The sequence below is a fragment of the Garra rufa genome, chromosome 5 (genome assembly GCF_049309525.1).
Source record: "Garra rufa chromosome 5, GarRuf1.0, whole genome shotgun sequence".
In the NCBI taxonomy this organism is placed as follows: Eukaryota; Metazoa; Chordata; class Actinopteri; order Cypriniformes; family Cyprinidae; genus Garra; species Garra rufa.
The window spans coordinates 14,138,435-14,159,858 of NC_133365.1; the positions used below are offsets into that span (position 1 = coordinate 14,138,435).

At 40.0% G+C, this 21,424-nt stretch overlaps 1 protein-coding gene across 1 annotated transcript in view; it reads left to right on the forward strand.

Annotated features, from left to right (window-relative positions):
• adamts3 (ADAM metallopeptidase with thrombospondin type 1 motif, 3) overlaps positions 1-21,424 on the forward strand; it is a 97,113-nt gene that overhangs the window by 45,113 nt on the left and 30,576 nt on the right. Inside the window, exons 6-10 of the mRNA XM_073839532.1 lie at positions 2,632-2,686; positions 4,253-4,386; positions 11,513-11,636; positions 20,651-20,734; positions 21,173-21,253. Of these exons, the coding sequence (XP_073695633.1) occupies positions 2,632-2,686; positions 4,253-4,386; positions 11,513-11,636; positions 20,651-20,734; positions 21,173-21,253 (478 nt within the window). The remainder of the gene's footprint in view (positions 1-2,631; positions 2,687-4,252; positions 4,387-11,512; positions 11,637-20,650; positions 20,735-21,172; positions 21,254-21,424) is intronic.

The window sequence follows — 21,424 nt, forward strand, 5'->3', positions numbered from 1 at the left end:
AATACAGGCTTGGTGAGCAGATATTAAAAATATTACTGTTTAAAAACTTTTGACTGGTATTGTACAACTAAACTATAAAATGTGCTGTGCCTAACCATACTGGTTCAGGGCCCATGCCTGTCTTTTCTTGTTTGTATCACATCCAATTTTCACATTGCTCTGTTTTTCTTCATGGCTCTTACTTGTAAATGAAACAGTATATACCACAATTCCACCAAGCCCTAATTTTAATGCAGACACGATAAGACAACAACAGATTCTCTCTGCCATACATTCGCATGTACTATTATGCTGTTACGTGTTTTGAAGGAGCAGGCAAAGCGTGTAGCAAATTCAGCAGAGACCAGCTTAGCTGTGAGGAGAAAGAACCCATTTGCACACAGCCTGCAAATGTTTTTTTTCTCCTGATAGAACCACAGCACATCCAGTCCAACTGTGTTAAAGTCCACTTTCTCTGTGTGTTTCTCAGGCCTTTAGAGTGCCCTCACATGCAAGGCGACAAAGTGCCATTTTGAGTGTCATTGTTGTCAAACTTTGCACTTACCGCAGTTGCTTCATTTGATGTTTTCTGATGAAAAGCCCATGTTGCTCAATGCTAAAGCCAGTGAGAAACGTCACTAAAAGCCACCTCACTATTCTGTGAACACTTTCATTGTTTTTAATTACACATAAATTATTTTTTTATTACACAAGCCTTGATACTTAATCACTAGTTCTTGAACATTAAAATGTAATTAAAGTTTATGAATACGTGTTATTTTAAAATAAGTTATGAATCACTTAATTGTAAGTCTAAAAATATATCTTCTAAGATTTTTTTTTTTTCAATTGTGATGTGTATGCTGGCATTTACAAGTACTAAGGTGAGGTAGGATAATGGATTGTTCTCATGAATTTTAATTATGTGTGCATTATTCAGCTGTAGAATTAATTCCACTGAGTTGTGAAGGCATGCTTCATAATTAAGTTACTTGACCAAACACTTCCATAAGGTTTACTAGTGTCATCTACATTACCATGTTAATATTTACACAATATACATTCATTTCATTGCGTCCCAATACTGTGCTGTGCTGAAAATTGTGTCATCGTTTACTTGTGTCATTCCAAACCTGTATGACTTTTTTCTTTTTTGGAACGTAAAAGGTTTGGAACAACATGAGGGTGTGTACATTATGACATTTACAAATTTCATCTTTATCATTCACAAATGTAAATTGTACTGTAATGTAATGAAACGGCAATGAAACTTTTGTACTTTTTTTCTTTTCATTTGGAACCATTGAGAAACAGTGAAACCTAATTAGCATACACTAAACATTTTAGTTGATAATTCAGTATACTTTATTTTTGACAAAACATCCCATGTGGTAGCGACCACATCACATTACAGAATTTTAACCACATACGAAAAAACTACTAAAACATACTAAAACACAAAAAATGTGCATAAATGTACTAAAATGTTTATTGTTTATTGCCCTCAAATAAAGCATTATGTGTTCTCTTTTGTCGCTACCTAAACAATGATGACATGTTTCAGTAGTGACAATTTTACGGAATAACACCCAAAAAAAGCAGGGATGTCACTACCGGATAACTCCCAAAAAAGTGTGCTTAATTGCAGAAAAAAGATGTTCGGTAGTGACGTTCTTTAAAGGAACACGCCACTATTTTTGAAAATGTATCATTAAATACGACATCTCATTTTCTAACTCCCCAAAGTTAAACAGCTGAGTTTTACTGTTTTCAAATCCATTCAGCCGATCTCCGGCTCTGGCGGTACCACTTTTAGCCTAGCTTAGCATAGATCATTGAATCTGATTAGACCATTAGCATCTTGCTTAAAATTGACTGAAGAGTCTTGATAGTTTTCCTACAGTATTTAAAACTTGACTCTTCTGTAGTTACATTGTGTACTAAGACTGACGAAAAAAGAAAAGGTGTGATTTTCTAGGCCGATATGAAGAAAATAAACTTTGCTGCCATACCATGGGTGCAACAGGTCTAATCAGATTCTGTTTAACTCTAAGGGAGTTGCCTATTTTCAAAAATAGTGGCATGTTCCTTTAAAGTTACGCACAGATTTTCAGACTTTTGAAAACAATTTACCTCAAAATTATGGGACCTATCTACTAACATCTTGTAGCTATGAAAGAGGGGGGTGCAAGAATATTTCCTAATAGTGATGTGTCGTTCATGAACGATTCGTTCAATTTGAACTATCTTTAATGTGACTCGGGACGGACGAGTCCTGTTGGTTCTACATAGGAAACAGAAATGATTAGTTCACCTCTCCAATCTTCAGGTCCGAGACGTGACAGCTTTTAACAATACGGGTTGAGATTCTCCCAGATTCTCTCTGCCATACATTAGCATATACTATTCTGCCATTACGTGTTTTGAAGGAGCAGGCAAAGTGTGTAGCAAATTCAGCAGAGACCAGCTTAGCTGTCCACACACAGCTTGCAAATGTGTTCTTTCTCCTAAAAGAACCACAGCACATCCATTCCAATTGTGTTAAAGTCCACTTTCTCAGTGTGTTTCTCAGGCCTCTAGAGTGCCCTCACATGCAAGGCGACAAAGTGTCATTTTGAGTGTCATTTTTGTTAAACTTTGCCCTTACCGTAGTCGCTTCATGTGATGTTTTCTGATGAAAAGCCCATGTTGCTCAACATTAAAGCCAGTGAGAAACTTGACAGCAGTATCCTTCATCCTTCACCTTCAATGTTTTTAACAATACTGGTTGTGTCAAAGCAACTATACAGTATTAAATAATACAATAGTGTCAATAGTGCAAAAGTTCCATGTTGCAGCAAAGTCAGATCTGCAAAGGGTTCCCGTGGTTTTGCACCAAAGGCCATCTAGGTGATGAGTTCTTTACTGATGATCTGTCTCCGGGGCTCATCTAGTTGATGTGGTCTCCGCTGACATTCAGGGCTGTAGAGGGACTGCAGTGACCATCTGATCTGAATACAGACTGGATCTGGCAGCTACGGTGACCTCGGTATAACAACAAAACAGACTAATATTAGCGTAGATGCCATTCTCCTTACGATGCAACAAGTGCATCAGGTGTTATGGGAAGTGTTCCCAGTTTTACCTAATTAATGCAGCCTAACAATCCTTTAATGGATTTGGATTATAGAAATGTGTTAATGTGTTAAGTGTAGGCCAGTTTAAAGAGATTTAAACTGACAGAGTGTGTCTGCCTCCCAAACAGTGTTAGGTAGATTGTTCCAATCAATCGTGACAGCAGTAGTGGATAGAGAAATGAGTTAATAATTCCCAACCTTCCTTACAAACACATTAACAGTGATGCGTTTCTGGTTGTAGCTTATTATGTCTCACATACATTTGTGAATTTCTGTAATTGAATGTAGTAATAAACAGGATTTAAACTTTAAACGTCTGACTAGGAAAAATTACTTTGATAAAGCAAAGATACCTACATAATAACAATATACAGTTAATAATATGTCATGTTTGTATTTGTTGTAAGATACTGAGCCATGAAGTGGACACATGACAAAAGAATGAACGATTCAAACCCGAAGGCTTGTAAGATAAACTAATCAATTCTGTTTCTGGGACTTCATATCGTTATAGCTTATGTGGCTGGGAACGAATGACTTGAACCCAAAGACTCGAGAGGTGAACTAATCAATACTGTTTCCGGTACAGACTAGCTTCAGTTTATGGTGATGTGACGTGACAAATTAATGAATGATAAAGGTCAGCTCAGCAGGAGAGGGAAACTTACAGACTGCATAACCTGAAGCAATGAATTAACAGTTTCTGCTTCTCATAATTTGGCCTTAGTTGCATTATTGTTTTATTGCATTAACAACTTATTTAAAAGGTCGCAAAAGTAGATGTGTTGTGGGATTTGGCTGTTAACATGTAACATTTTATTTATATTCTGCTGAAGTGAACCTCCACCTCCCAATTAAAACTACCCAATAAATGATGATTTTCTATATATTAAGCTTACTGATATTTTAAATATTATTGTGGCTTTCAATAGATAATAAAAGAGTCTTAGTCTTAGTAATTTAAATGCTTTTTAAATGTTTTTGTGTGTGTGTGACAGCAGTTTGCACCAATTCTGTAGAATGGCCCATATACAAGTTTTATTGGTTGAATATTATTATTCATTTCCCATAACCTAATTTAATAATACAGCAGACAACAGTCCAGCTGTGCTCTTTCTTATCAAATAATATTTCTTCATCTTTTTCTATATTTTCAGCCAACAAAAGATGTCACCTTTATTGCCAGTCAAAGGAAACAGGTGACGTGGCTTACATGAAGCAGCTGGTGCATGATGGGACAAGGTGTTCTTACAAAGACCCGTATAGCATCTGCGTGCGTGGAGAGTGTGTGGTAAGCTTTTGAATTTCACTATAAGTTTTATATTTCATAGTTGTATGCTTATTCTTTCAAATATTAAAACTGGTGCTAGTGTGCTAAAACTTCATTAGCACAAATTCAAATAATATTGCTAGTATTTTCACAGTAACGCCTCAATAATAGAATGGTGTGCAGCAAAGTAGCTCATTTTCATAACCACTTGTTTTAAACAAAAGTGAATATTTTTATAATAATATAACATTTGACTTTGCATAATTATTTAGTGTTCTACAACAAGAATGGCAGCAAATACATAATAATGAGATTTGTTTTTAGTAAAAAATAAAACATCAGTAGGACATTTTTATGAGTCATTTTCTCCCACCAGCACAGAAACGTATTTATTTTTTATAACTTAGTTATTTTTTATTTCCAGATTTTACTTTCTTTTCATTAAGATTAATCTACAAAACAAATCTTAATGTTGGTGTATAATGTCAGTGTTTCTAGTTGCTATGGCTCTGTTTTGGCACAACGCACTTAGTAGGTGCTCAGAGGGCAAACAAGTATCTTCTATTTTGATTTATTGAGTTTTATGCCTAATTGTGCCGCAAAACGTCTGGGTTACTTATGTAACCCCTGTTCCCTGAGGACAGGGAACGAGACGCTGCGTCCTGGCGGACACTATGGGAACTGCCTTCAGCATGACCGGTTCTGAAACAAGCTATAGAACAACGACAGTGAACTTGACACTGGCCGGCGCCAGCCCGTGACGTCATCAACAGGCGCCTGCTAGTATAAAAGCAGGTGCCTGAGAGCACAACACCATCTTTTTGTCGGACGGAGGTCTGTGCAGGGCCCGAGGCATGGCCCCGAGATGCAGCGTCTCGTTCCCTGTCCTCAGGGAACAGGGGTTACATACGTAACCCAGACGTTCCCTTCCGGAGGGAACTCTACGCTGCGTCCTGGCGGACACTATGGGAACGTTTATACCAACGCTGCCATGCCGAGGGATAAGTGATCAAACTGACTGAATGAGGAGTCAAGAAGGAAAATCACCCCTGCTTCAGCGAGAGTCGCTGGGGCCCAGTGACCTGCCACGGCTAGCTCGGCTACCTGTGCACGTAACTCTCAAGCGTGGAGGCCTAGTTAGGAAGCCTACTACACTTAGCTCTCTAAGTGATGGAGCTCATAAACGCCCTGACATAATGGGCGGAGTTTTAGGGAATGGAGGTCTCAGCAGAGCGAATGTCTGCTCTAGGGACCTGACAACATTTAGTGCTAACAGGTATAGGTGCTATACTCGACACTGGGGGTATTCAGTGAGGCTGAATAGCCTGTGCAACAAAAACTACCCGAGTAGAGCTTCTGCTCAGAGGGAATCTTCAGAGTGGAGATCTCATGACCTACCTACACTTGACACTGACGATGGTCTGTGAGGCTGAATAGCCTGTGCAGCAGGCCTGTCTAAGTGGAGATTTTCTGAGGAGTGGAGGCTTCAACGAAAGGAAGCCTGGCAACACTCTGCGCCTTCCAGAGAGCAACTCTAAGAATGGAGGTGCCGTGACACCTCTACACTCAAAACCTGGAGGTAGTCAGTGAGGCTGAGTAGCCTGTGCAGCAGAACTACCTACAAGGAGTTCAGAGGAGTGACTGCTTCAAAGGAAGCCAAGAAAGCACTCTGTGTCTTGCAAAGGAAAACTCTAAGAGTGGGGGTCTCGTGACCCATCTACACTTCAACACTGAGGGTAGTCAGTGAGGCTGAATAGCCTGTACAGCAGAACTACCTGAGTGGAGTTTCTGCAAAGTGGCGGCTTTGGTAAGAAGAAGCCTGGTACCACTCTGCACCCAGCAGAGGACGACTCTAAGGATGGAGGTCTGTGACCTATCTACACCCAATACTAGAGGTAGTCCGCGAGGCTGAATAGCCTGTGCAGTCGGACTGCCTACTTCTAGTGAATCTCTGGAGGCAACGAAGGACTCTGAGTGAGTCTAGAGAGTGGAGGCTTCTGAGAAGAAGCCTAACAACACTTCATAGAAGGAAGACTCTAAGAGTGGAGGTCTGATGACCTAACTACACTTCAACACTGATGGTAATCAGCGAGGCTGAGTAGCCTATGCGACAGTACCTAAGTGGAGTCTGGTGGCAATGTTCTGCGAGCAGAAGAAGGACTCTAAGAGTGGAGGTCCCATGACCTACTACACTTCAACACTACAGGTGTTCATCGAGGCTGAATAGCCTATGCTACAGTACTACCTGAGTGGAGTCTGGAGAGTGGAGGCTTTCAAGAGAGGAAGCCTAACACACTTCCGTGCTTAGCAAAGAAGAACTCTGAGAGTGGAGGTCTCATGACCTATCTACACTCTAACCCTGAAGGTAATCCGCGAGGCTGAATAGCCTGTACGACAGAATTACCTTCGTGGAGCTCTTCTGGAGAGTGGAGGCCGGGAGAGGCGTCAACACTCAATCCTGCTAGCAGTGCTATCGGGATTGGAGTTGGAAAAACTAAAAAGGTTTTGTACGAAACCAACTCAAGAAATGGGAACGGAGGTTTACCTGCGTGGCCCACACCGTAAAGAATTTAGAAAAGGACCCGCCAGTCGGGGAAGACCTTTACCACCAGTGTGGATTTGAGAAAAATGCGTAAACGCATTTACCACTCATGTGGATTTTAAGGAGTGCTCAAGGACTTGCGTGAGTAAACACCACAAATGTGGTTTTAAGTAGGTGCCCAGAGCATAGCGAGAGGATCACCAGACTGCAGTCTCTAGGCGATAGCAAAGCCTGAAAGCGGAGCTTCTGGAGAGGGGAGGCTTCAGCAGAAAGACTCTCTAAAGCGAGAGGAGGCCTACGACGCTCTCCTTAGGGAAACTCTTCAGAGTGGAGGCCTCAAAGTGAAACGCTCTAAGCGAGGGGAGGCCTGACTACACTCGACGCTCAAGAAATGGCAAATACTCACAGTAGAGCAAATAATGAAAAATAGCATTTATCACCTAGCTCTGTGTAGTGGAGGCTCCGAGACTGCATCTCTAGAGAGAGAAGCCTGCAACACTAGTTTTTTGGTGAGTGGAAGACAGCACTCCCCCAAAAAAATAGTCAGCGAGGCACCCATGGGCCTGCTAGCTGCTATAACTGTGAGAGTGAAGGTCTCAGTACTGTGGCTGTGACAGAGAGGAGACCTATTACACTGTGCTTATCAAAGGAGTTGAAAAAACTTAAGGGTTTTGGAACCAACTCGAAAATGGGCACGGAGGATTTCCCTGCGTGGTCCAACCGTAAAGGATTTGAAAAAGGACCCTGCCTTTACGGGAGGGAACCTTACCATAAGTATGGATTTTAGTGAAGTGCCTAAGTAGTGCACTTACCACTCACGTGGATTTTAGGGAATGCTCAAAACAACTTGCGTGAGTAATCACCACTAATGTGGATTTGAGGAGGTGCTCTAAGCGTTTTGCGAGGAAGACACCTGTATTATTCCCGGGCGATAGCAGAACCCGGAAGCGGAGCTTTCAGCGAGGGAGGCTTTAATGGTTACAGGCTCTCTCGAGCGCAACAAAGCCTGACGACGCTCAGCTGAGGAAGCTCTATCGAGTGGAGGCCTTGGTATGCACACCCTCTCGAGGAAGGGAGGCCTAACTACGCTCAACGCTTGTAGTGACAGGTCCACGAAAAGGGCTCATATACAGAAAAGTAGAGCTGCAATATTGTGTTTCGGCCTGTATTTCTGGAGAGTGGAGGCTTAACAGAAATACCTCACACAGAGGGAGCCTGGCGACACTCAAACCAATAAAAGCTCTCATGAATGGAGGTCTAAGAATGACCTGGCTACATTCAACGCTAAGAAGTATTATCTTTATATGTCTCTCTTTACAGAGGACTTCACAGAGAGGAGGCCTTCTAGGAAAGGCCTGCTACACTCAATTCTGGCGGATTGGGTTTTAGTCACAATACCAGAAAATAATTTAGCGAGGCCCAGAATGGGGCCTAACAGCCAAATATATAAGATTTCTACTTAAAAGCGGGGCTTTTTAAAGAGAGCGGAGGCTTCAGTAAAACATCTCTCTCTCAGAGAGGGAGCCTTGACGACGCTCTGTTCACCCTAACACACAAACTCCTAGGAGTGGAGGTCTCACATGTGTGTATATGAAAATACACAGGGAAGGTACCTGACTACACTCATGCAAAAAGAGTATTACTCTTAGCAGGGTTTGAGCGAGCGGAGGCTTCAGCAGAGCGATTTTTTTTTTTTTTCGCTTGAAGCAGCTTAACAACGCTCAAGAGGGTTTTTTATTACATATTCTCGTATGTATATGTATGTTGGATCATGTCTATACCAAGCTTACTCTAGCAGAGGTTTCAAACCTGGCAACGCTTAACCCAAGAGGGGATTTCTACGAGTGGAGGTCTCTACACACTGTTTTCTTTTATAAAACGAGGGGAGACCTGGCTACACTCGGCACTTGGTGGCAGTAGAACTCAAGAGGAGCTTGAAAACTGCAATAACAATCACCCAAGCGGAGCTGGTAGACAAAAGAAAACATACACATACATATTTGAATATTTTATTAAAAGTGTCTTTACTGTTCACATACCAGGCTATCAGATTGAGTATCAATCTCATCATCGGCCCAGCCCCAGAGTCTTTGGCGAGGGGGAAAAAGAAGGGGCAGGTAGCCGAACGGACGTGAGGGGAACCGGAGAGGAGACTCTAGGTGCCCGATCCAGGCCTGCCGCCACGCCGGCGCTGGATCGTCTCCCTTAGATCCCCTCTCCTATGCCGCGCATCACGCCTCCTCTGGGACCGACTCCTCCCGGGGGGAGGGCCCCGAGTGGCCACACTGGCGACCTGGCCTCGTCTCTGGCCCTTGGACCAGGACGGGCCTGGTTTTCCCCGGTGTTCAGGTGGGGGCGTGGACCGGCGAGGAATACATGACTTGAAAGCCGCCGAGCGCGCCTTCGCCTCTCTGAATCTCTCGACCACCGCCTCGACGGATGTGCCGAACAACTCAGATGGCGAAACCGGCGCATCGAGGAGAAAGCGTTTCTCTTTCTCCCCGATGTCCGCCAGGTTCACCCACAGATGTCTCTCTGTGGCCACCATAGCCGACATGGACCTGCCCACCGCGGTCGCTGTCTGCTTGGTGGCCCTCAGAGAGAGGTCTGTGGTGCGGCGCAGCTCAGCCACCTCCTCCGGGGAAAGCCCCAGACCACGGTCCAGATCTTTCAGCAGATCAGCCTGGTACGCCTGCAACACTGCCACCGTGTGCAGAGCAGCACCAGCCTGACCCGCTGCCGCATATGCCCTGCCATTCAGCCGAGATGTTTCTTTCAACGGCTTGGAAGGCAGGGTCGGAGCCTTCAGGATCGATGTCCCTCCCGCTGAGAGATAGTTCGCAAACGTCTGCTCAATGGGGGGCATCGAAGCATATCCACGTTCCGGCATTCCCTCGACATCAGCATAGTTCACATGCTGATGCCTGTGAATGCGGGCTGAATATGGCCTGTCCCATGCCCTCTCGATCTCTTTATGCAGATCAGGAAGGAATAGGAGGCTCACGGGAGTTGGTTTGTCATAGCCGGGAAGAAACCGCTCGTCCAGTCTACCCAGGGCGGCCTCTTCCCTAGCGGGCTTCCACTGAAGGTCTAAACGGGTAGCCGCGCGGTCCATGACAGACATCAACTCCTCATATGCGGGGCAGGGAGGCTGTATGGACTCAGAGAGCTCATCTTGTTCCATCTCAGCCTCCTGCTCGCCCTGGCTTGAAGCCAAAAGAGCACTCGCTGCAGGATCGGAAGATGTGAGAGATAACACATCTTCCACTAGCAGCGCGTCCTCGTCTCTGGCTGACGGGCGCGAGAGACTAAGCCCTCTCTCAAACTCGTCAGCCAGCTCCACCTGTGATCCCCACGATCTCAGCCGCGGGGCAGCCTCAGCTGCCGTGGGACCGGAGCCGCGTGGGGCGGATGGATGTCCCAATTCCCTCGAGAAAAGGGACAAACGAGAACGGAGTTTCTTCATGGTGAAACTCTCACAGTGGACGCACTCCGTTCCTTCTTACGGAGCGTGCGTGCTCTTCACCCAAACACATCACACAGAGGTCGTGTGCGTCATCAGGTGTCAGATTTCTCTGACACGGATCCGCACACTTCCTAAACAGTTTTCCTCTAGGCATCGCTATACTCACTCGCTAGAACGGAGGACTCTGAAGACAAAAAGATGGTGTTGTGCTCTCAGGCACCTGCTTTTATACTAGCAGGCGCCTGTTGATGACGTCACGGGCTGGCGCCGGCCAGTGTCAAGTTCACTGTCGTTGTTCTATAGCTTGTTTCAGAACCGGTCATGCTGAAGGCAGTTCCCATAGTGTCCGCCAGGACGCAGCGTAGAGTTCCCTCCGGAAGGGAACACCAGCATGCAGTGTAGAGAGACATTACCTAGTCTGATTTTTAAGTACTTGCTGCACTCACAGACTTGTGCTCACTAAAATGCCTGTAAGACCAATTTGAAACTTATGCCACACTTCTGAATAGATAAAAATGAGTCTGCACATATGATTAATTTTAATTGTGCAAGTGTAGGGAAATCTGTCACACTGTACAGCCTTGTTACTTTTTGTTATAAATTTGTGAGTTGCCTCTGTGGTTTGTAGCTGTGCAACTGACAGTGCGGTGTGTACAGGATAAGTGCCACTTCACAATAAATGGTGTTTGAGGAATGGATCTCTCTGGATGGGGTTGATAGAAGTACATTGATTTTTGTAGATGGAATGGACAATGAATAGTGATTAGCTTTGGGGAGAAAATGATTGATAGCGTGTCAGCTAGTGTACAGAAGCTTTAGGATTTATTTGTAGATATATATCACCTTTTTAAAAGTTTTGTTCAGCAAACTGCTGCAGCGTGTCTCATATTTGTCAATGTCATTTTGTACTTTCGAAAGAAACAGAACTGTTTCTTGGTGACACCTTTTTTCTGAGACTAAAATAGCAACATGGGAAATACTTCAAAACCATCACAAGCAGCTATATTTTTACCATATCATATGCAGACATATCCAAAGATGAAAGCTTGAAGTATTTCTGATAGCACCTCTTGTCTCTTTTCTCAGTGTGTCTTGCATATCCCTCTCCCTCTCTTTATCTCCCTCTCCCTTTTTTTCAGAAAGTGGGCTGTGACAGGGAAATTGGCTCCAATAAGGTGGAGGATAAGTGTGGTGTGTGTGGAGGTGACAACTCTCACTGCCGAACTGTGAAGGGAACCTTCACCCGTGTGCCTAAGAAAGCCGGTAAGACACTTTCCTCTTTCCTGGGCCACTGACGTGCAGTATTTTACTAATATGAGATGGTACTTTATTCTAGACTGCAGCCCTGTCATTAAGTTTCTGAGTCTCCAGCAAAGTGAAAATCCTGGAATGTTTTGAGTTTCAAGAGTTCATGCATTTATTATTCATATACGATGATATGATTATTATATTAGATATGACATCTTAGAAACACCAGATGTCTTTAATAGTTTTATGCATGTGTGATTTATTAATTAGCATTATTATTTTAGTATTCAAGGAGAAGTGTGAAAACTGCTTTTAATTATTTGTTAGCACACAAGTACTTTGCATAATCAAAGAGATAATCACCTCTTTTGTTTAAAAGTTCATTTTGGAGTTTTGAGTTTATTGAATTACAGTACCTGTTTGCAAATAATGGGAATGGGGTTGAAATTAGGTTAGGATTGGGAAAGGTCATGAAATCCTGAAGGAGAGGATTTGGATTTGATCTGGGAATGAGATCAGAGAAGTTTTATACAGTAGCAACAGAGAACAAAGGAGCTTGTATTTGGAATTCAGTCTCATTTGTTATATATATTCATAGAATTAAAAAATTAACAGTACTGTATGCAAGTAAGTCTCGTGTATGAGGTATATATAGGTTTATATTAACTTTTAATAGCCTATAAGTCTCAGAGAGACACAAACTGGTTCATTTTTAAGTCTTTCACTGAGTCTCCTGTGGTTCATTCAGTGAGTTTTTCAACATAAACTACTTTCTTTACACTGGGTTGTCATTTTGCATGCGCCTCTCAAGGCCCCTCCTTGACTCACATTTTAGGCATTTCCCTGATGCTGTATTGATATCTTTCATTTTTATTATGACACTCCTACTCTAATACAGAATGTAAGAGCAGTTTTATAGATTTAGAGAACACATTCACATATAAGGGTCATCTGCACTTTTACTTGTCCTTTGCATATATACATAAATGACCACACTCAAATGTCCATTAGACCCACTCAGTCTACATTCAGTCTTTATCAGACAAATTGGAGGTATTGCCAACATTTAGAGAATGCCATTCATAAAGAATCTTACAAAGAACCTCACAAGTGGAACAGCTGATGGCATACATGTCTAGCTTAACAATAGCAATTGCCAAACTGAATATGTTAATTCATACGAATTTAAGTGAAGCTGGCTATATGTTCATGGGTTATAAAAGCAGGCACATTTGTTGGAAAATGTCTTTCATGTCTGGCTTTCATTGGTCCTAATTGATGCTATAAAATTCAGACTTGGATTTACATTTACTGTATTATTTTCCTTGATCTTTTGGCATATAAGAGGTCATTGTACTAAAAACAGAGCTCAAAACTTTCTTGTAATGGCTTCTATTGAAGCCAGTCTGCCAAAACAACAAGTTTGTGGAATGTGCGACAAAGAAATGATCAGTATATAATTTAATGGTAGGTTTATTTGAACAGTGAAAGACAGAATAACAACAAAAAATCCAGACAAAATTCTAAATGGACAAAACATGACTTAGTACTTGACTTAAAACCCTTGTTGGCAATTACAGAGGTCAGACATTTCTTGTAGCTGGCCACCAGGTTTGCACACACCTGAGGAAGGATTTTGTCCCACTCCTCTTTGCAGATCTTCTCCATTAAGGATTCAAGGCTGACGTTTGGCAACTCAATCCTTCAGCTCCCACTTCAGATATTCTATAGGCTTAAGGTCTGGAGACTGGCTAGGCCACTCCAGGACCTTTATGTGCTTCTTTTTAAGCCATTCCTTTGTTGCCTTGGGTGTGTGTTTTGGGTCTTTGCCATGCTGGATACCCATCCACGACCCATACACATTTTCATTACCATAATTGAAGGTAGATTCACCCAAGATTTGATGATACATGGCCCCGTCCATTGTCCCTCTAATGCGGTGCAGTTGTGCTGTCTCCTTAGCAGAAAAACACCCCAAAAGCATAAGGATTTCACCTTTATGTTTGATGTTGGATATGGTGTTCTTGGGGACATAGGCAGCATTCCTCCTCCTCCTCCAAACACGGCAAGTTGAGTTGATGCCAAAGAGCTTGATTTTGGTCTCATCTGACCATAACACTTACACCCAGTTCTCTGAATCATTCAGATGTTCATTAGCAAACTTCAGACGGACCTGTACATGTGCTTTCTTGAGCAGGCACACTCCTTGTGGGCACTGCAAGATTTCAGTGCTTTGCGGCGTAGTGTGTTACCAATTGTTTTCTTGGTGACTATGGTCTCAGCTGCCTTGAGATTATAGACAAGATCCGTGTAGTTCTGGGCTGATTCTTCACCGATCTCATGATCATTGTTGTCACCTTCTCACCAAGCTTCTTGGTGGTGGTCTTGTAGCCCATTCTAGCCTTGTGTAGGTCTACAGTCTTGTCCCTGACATCCTTGGACAGCTCTTTGGTCTTTGGCCATGGTGGAGAGTTTGGAATCTGATTGATTCCTTCTGTGGACAGGTGTCTTTTATACAGGTAATAAACTGAGATTAGGAGCACACCCTTTTAGAGAATGCTTATAATGTCAGCTCGTGACCCTGTATAAAAGACACTTGGGAAACAGAAATCTTGCTAATTGATAAGGGATCAAATACTTATTTGACTCATTAAAATGCAAAACAATTCATAACTTTTATAACTTAAAAAAAAGTTTTTCTGGATTTTTTTTTTTGTTGTCATTCTGTCTCTCGCTGTTCAAATAAACCTACCATTAAAATTATAGACTGATAATTTACAAAATTGTAGAAGTAAGGTAGAATGAAGTTTGTACGAATTAGCCTGCTTGTAAAATACGTACAAATTGGTCATGAAATGGCACTGGCCCCACCCACTGATTTACACATCTAGTGTAAAAAATGAGAGATGGATGCAGGTCTATGCACAAACAAAACGATACACATTATTTGATTAACTTTATTTTTAATGACATTATTACAGACTGCATCAGTAAGAACTTGGTCCTTTGTTTACTTCATTTTACTACAGATTAATTTACAAACAAGCCACAATTTCACAGAAGATTTTCAGGAAGATTTAAACCAAAAGACGATGCTGTGCTGACAAATTGTTTTGGTCACTATTGCTTTATTTGTTATTACAGATTGTTTGCTATGTACTGAGTATTTATGTGTTTTTAACCTAAATCACAGCAGTGTGCATCTATGAAGGATGTAGGCTGTAAACATACACAACTGTTAGCCAAACATAGCAGTTAGTGTTTACTTCTGAGACTACAATCCGCCATGCCTATTCAAACCGAGCGTTCTGATAAGGAGGGTCAAAACAGGAAAACATTAAAAATGTACCTCAGAAAACAGTATAAAATAAAAAAACAAAAAGTTCATGACCCCTTTAGGATGCTTTTTGGGATCAGATCACAAATGGTTAGTGCCAAATTACAAATGTAAATGGAGTCCAAAACATTTTTTGGTCAGATTCTTAAAAACACATTCAAGTCATAGAGGGAATTTGAACATATCACATTTGTAGTTAAGCACATACTGTAATCTATTGGGATTCCTCACAGACCACAATGATCCCCTACCAACATGTCAAATTTTTATATACTAAATCAAGAGCTTTGTTGAATTTGTGCTGCTTTAGAAGAAAATATAAGCACATGAATATGTGGACATTTAGCTTTAAATGTTTTCAACAAAAGTAACATAGCAAATCACGATGTAAGTAAAACTTAGATACTTTATTAAGACCATCCCCTCCATTAAACCAATCGCAGGTGGTCACAGGAGACACATTTGAGACGTTACTACCAAGTATAAGCATTGATCTGTATCTTCACCAAAGGCAAATGTTACTTATAAACAGGTTCTAAGTGTGTACTGTCTGACCTTTCATTAGATTCCATAGGTAGCAGGGGATCAAAATCAATATTCTGAAAGCTAAATAGATACATGATATTAAATTAAGTTTTTATTGGAAGAATCTGTAAAAAAAAAAAAAAAAAAAACTACTTATTCCTGTTGCACATACTCACACACACTCACACACACATACTTTATCACAGCAATCCCACATGGTTATCTCAGTAAAAAACATGTCTCTCATGTGAATCAAAAGGGGAAGCTGAATAATATACAGAATGCATAAATAAGAGAAAAAAATACATGTCATGTAAAAAACTGATCTATTAAAAGAACAAACCAAGAACATTGAGATTTAGAGCCACTGGGCTGCTTGAGGAGGGAGGCGCTTGGCTCACCTGTAAACACGGAGAGAAAATAAACAACATTTTTTGCATTTATGAACTCACAAAGCTTCCCTCAGGACTCGCATTACCACTCAATCTCGACTGTCTACTTTGCATACAAACTGTGTATAGTTTCTCTTTAAACTCCCTCACTGAGTTTCCCAAAACATGCAGGAGGAGATCCTGGTTTTGTTGCAAGTCACTCTCCTTTCATATGTTCTGATTTCCATTATTCTGGCATTCAGTCGATCACGCTAATTGCAGATCAGCCAATCTCTTTTATGAAAGAAATGAAAGCATGGTGGTCGTCTAATTGGTTTCCTTAAGCAACCATCACTTTACTTTTTTAATGGTATTTGCTAGTTGTGCAGCCCTAGTGGGAGCTTGAGGCTTGCATTAGAATTAATTTATAAATAGATTCTCCCACTGTGCACACTGTAGCATTTTAAAACAAAGTTTTAATTACAGGATTAAAATTTTTGGATTTATGGCACACTGTCTGTCTTTGGCACAGTGTCTGGTAAAAGGTATTCAATTAAAGTACCTCAAGTTCCAGCCTGAAAATTTCCTTCCCAGCAAGGGTCCAAAGCATCATAATTTTATCAGATGGCCTAACAAAACTTGCAGGCACACTTGCTCTTCAATTCTCACTTTAATATGTTGAGTTTAGTGTAGGCCTGCAACAATTCCTCGATTCTATTTGAGTATTCGATTTAAAAAAAAATCCTTGATAGCATTTTGCCATGTCGAGTAATCAACAAAATACCAGAAGTGGCACATTCCACATATTAAACTCATTTTAAAATCATAATAAAGCGTTAATGCTATTAAGAATTCACAAACGCTACAATTTAATTAAATAAATATATGCGATGCAGGTTTAACATATGCGCTTTATTTACATGTGTTAATCCATTTAAAGTAAATGCTGCTCCACACAAACTGTTATCATTTACATGTATGTAGCCTCTCAAACTAAATCTCTGCATGTTGTTGTGAGTTTGGGTTTATTATAATGTTCATCTGGGAACTCAAGGTGCGCTATTTCATCAGATTTGTAAGGTAAATAATTTATAAATCTAGCAAGCACAGGATAATACATCACTATATTTCTCAATATACACGGTTTGATTTCCACATATTTAAGAAATGACAGTGTCTGTAGCTTTTCTATCATAAAGAAATGGCCAGTTATTAAAGAACAAGTGGACATTTAAATTAAATGTTATTTAGTCAATATTAAGCAAGGATTAGATCCAGTAAAGTAAAAAAAAACAATCGATAGGCCGTTGGCACCCTCTGCAGTCATTTGTTATAATGCGTAATGTACATTAGCTCTATTGTTTGTAATACATTATGTATTTTAACAGTTTTGTTTAATAAAATCATATGATTACTTGCTTTTGCTACTTTATTTGATCTTATTATTATTGCCTTGTTATTAAATATGTATTTTAAGTAATTTTAAAGGCTATTGTTCACTTTTTATTTTTTATTAGTCTATTTTTACTATGCTGTAAAAAGTTTTCCCGTTTCAACTTAAAAACGTAAGTTTAGCAGCTGCCTTAAAATTTTAAGTTAAATCAACTTAAAACTACAAGTCATTTCAACTCATGACAATAAAATGAGTTAAAATGACTTATACTTTGAAGTTGATTTAACTTAAAATTTTAAGGCAGCTGGTGAAACTGGTGAAAACATTTTACAGTGTACTACAAAAAATTAATTAGAATTATCCAATTAATTAATCATCAGAATAATCGATAGATAACTCGATTACCAAAAGCTCACGTGTTACTACCACAGTATAATGACTGACAGGACAGGTAAATTCATTTTTACTGACATATGGCCTGACAAAATCTCATCTAACCACAGTTCACTGTTTTACTACTGAAGCTCCTTGTCACCTGTACCTTTCCTGCACTTGTTTGAATAGCACCTGGAGCTGAAGTGGTGTTAAAGTGCGCATCCTAAAAGTCTCTTATTTGATGTTGTCATAATGAAATTCTGTGACTAAATAAATGCACTTCTTTGCCAAGAAAAAAAACAGAAGCAGCAGTTGTGAGTGGGGTGGCAAACCCTAGCCCTACCCCTTAAATATTTTTAAGCCCATTTAACTTAAAAAAAATAATTGCCTGTGTTAACGCGAACTTTTTGACAGCAATAGTTGAGTTATGTTAATATGTTGAGAGACAGTTATTTTAAGTTTAATGGCTTCACTGCACATCCCTGCCATGCAGTTTGGTATTATTGAAGCTAGTTCTTTACACCTGCACCTGTTCAGTCACTAGCAGTTCATGAGGATATATGAATCAGTTTTTTGGTCCACTGATGGCTTTTTAGTTAGAATCCTTCTGCCATTTCATCCACATTTACTTCTTTTCCAATTAGCTTTTAACTAATTATAATGTAGTTGACTTAATAGCACATACTGTAAGAATAGAACCAAAAGGAGAATGTATTAAAGTACATAATATTTCTCCATTAATCCTATTCATTTAACTTTGTAGTGTATTATACTTGTGATTAGAGAGGAAACCAAATCTTTATAATGGCCCTGAAAGGGCTGTCAATCCCTGCATATACATTAGCTCATTTAAATGCAGTGTGGGGATCTATACTACGTACAACCTGAAATACATCATTTCTTATAAGAATATTTAAGATATATGGTAATTTTAGCCGAAATATGGAAATCACATACTGAGGATAAATCTTCTTCAGAAACCATATTTAGCACAGTGGTTCTTGCACAGTGTTTCATTGCAGTCTCATCACATGTTTTCATATGACCTGCTATTTATAACCAACGTTGCATACAGATTTATACAATGACTATACAATGACGATAATGCACACTCATGTTAATGCACAATGAATGGCACAGATGGCAGGACAAATGTGTCTAATGGATTCAAGTGTGGGTTTGTGTTGCTTTTGAAAGACATGGCATATGGCATTATTGAGCTGATGTACATTATTATATAGGACCGTCTTGTTTTTGGCAAGATTCCTAGCTCTATTTGAGCCTTTCACATGTGCCTTCATATGTGTTATGAATGCAGAATGTGCAATTCCTTTAACTTTAATTATGATGTTGTCACATGTGTTGCTTGTGACAGTGAATGGATGTTTTATTCTGGCTCTAACCAGAATTTGCATAATGTTCAAATTCAGATTTTGTCATACAATGTGTCATAATGGGTGATTGTATGCTTTATATCACAAATTTGAATGACAATTCTTTACCCTCTACTTTTGTTATTATCATTACTACATTCAACTCATTGATTGCATGAACTAAATCAGCATTTTGACCTTTCTCTATCTAACTCTACCTTGTTTTATTGTCAACTGATCACTTTTCTAACAGGAAAAAAGTTAAGCAAGAGATCGCAAAAAGAAATCCCTGTGTTGGAAAACACAACCTGCAAGTATCCTATATTGTCTAATCCTAAACCTCTCTCCTGTAGTACTGCTGTGTTTTGCATTAACTGTAGCTTGTAGCTTTAAAGCAATATTCAGCAGCTGTTAGAAATTAAACTTTTTTGACTGCATCTGAAGAATTCTGTCAATTACCCCAGAAAATAACTTTTATTACCAGGCTTTGTTTATAAAACTCAAAGAAAAACCCATTACATTAATGTACTTACAGTGGATGCCCATAGGGCAAATGTATTGAATAGTAAATGCAGAAATGTGAAGGTCACATTTTGAATTATTGAAGTAAAATTGAATTATTCAGTAAAATTGATCTGTTTAATTCATCCTCTTGAGGTGTAAACCCTTGATTCTGCATTATCAATGAAATTCCTGTGTCACATTTGTTCCATGTAAACAGCATTTTGTGGACCGTTATAGATATCATAAAATTTAACTATTTAAACTTTTAACAACTTTTTAAACCCAGTAATTATGCAATTATATGTAATGTACCATCGATTTTAATTTGTTTAGTTAGTTTGCTTTGCTATACGTTATAGCGAAGCATCCACTGTAAGTACATTACTGTAGTTTTTTTTCCCTTTTTTACAAAATAAGGGAAACCTTAAAATAATTTTCTCTAATGATAGACTCAGAATCTTCCTTAAAGATTTGACTTAAGTTGGCCAAATACCAATTGAAGACTATTCTTACAGTAAAGAATAGTTAAAAAAAAAAAAAACATTGAAATCATTTACTCACCCTCATATAATTCCAAACCTGTATGCTTGTGTTTCTTCTGTGGAACTGTGAGTAAGTGTCCTGGAGATCTTAATCAAAGAAGTCCATATTTCTAATTTAGAAAATGTATAATATATAAATATCATGAAACCAAATAAATCTAATGGGAATAGTATATAAAAATGCTCTCTCCTTTCTCTCCCTCACACATATAGTGTACCACATCCCTCCTGCTCCATCATAACACACCGACCATTTTTTCTGTCCATCTTCTTTAATCTCTTCTCCTCAACCCTATTTCTTTCCTGCTCCTTTTAGGCATGCACTCTAACCTCATTTGAACTCTATTAGGATTACCCAGCAGTCCCATCTTTCTCTGTCAGTGTCTTCCTGCCCATATTAATCGGTGATAAAACCTCCCAGCAGACATAGTCTTAAGTGATTTGATCAACCACTGCAACGATTAGACTCCCAGCCACCTTTTTACGTCACACTCGTGTCTCAGACAGGTGCCATGCTGCTAGAGACCGGCTTGGGTTTAGAGGCATTTAACATGTCAATGACAAAGAGTGCAGGGCAAAATGACGTAACAAACCTTTTTTATCCTAAAGGGAAAACAAGAGGAGCCTTCTTGCTGCCGAAAGGAGCTCGCAATGTGTATCTGAATAAAACAGAGGATTCTAGAAATGTGATGGGTGAGTGGTATCATGCTTTGCAGAGGAATGGGCATTGATAGAGAAGGCAAAGTTAGTGTTTTTGTGTTCTTGTGTTGCAAAATGACTCAAGGCGCTGCCATTCAGCATCCTTTTTAATTAGCCTTATATAACAATAATTCACAGCCTTCATTTTCGCATGACATTGAGCTTCTGGAGGATACATCATCTATTCACATGGGTGTGAATGTATGAGCTGAATGGATTAGGAACCTTCTGTCATGTTTTGATGTTTGTCTCGTAGGCTTGATGGACAGTTGCAATAGTCTAACTGTTCAAATCTGAAAGCTTTAGTAATGTACTTCTGTAGAAATGCCTTCTAGTGATGCCCATCTCTGCAAAGATCAAACCGTAGTAACTTCTTAGCTAACTAATTGCTTCTGCCATCTCTCCCTTTTGCCTTTTTCCACTATCGCAAAGGTTACCTAAAGATGTTTCACATTCCTCCTGGGGCTAGACATGTGATCATACAAGAAAATGAGGCTTCTCCTCAAATTCTTGGTAAGTGATATCTGTCCTTATGTTACTCAAGCTGAACAGCAAGAAGACCAAATGCATGTTTATGTATTCTGTGCCTGTTCTGGGTAGCTGTGCTTAATGGATTCATATCACTACAATACATATCCATTGCACCAATGTATTCACATAAAAGAGCTTGTGCATTTGCCTGCA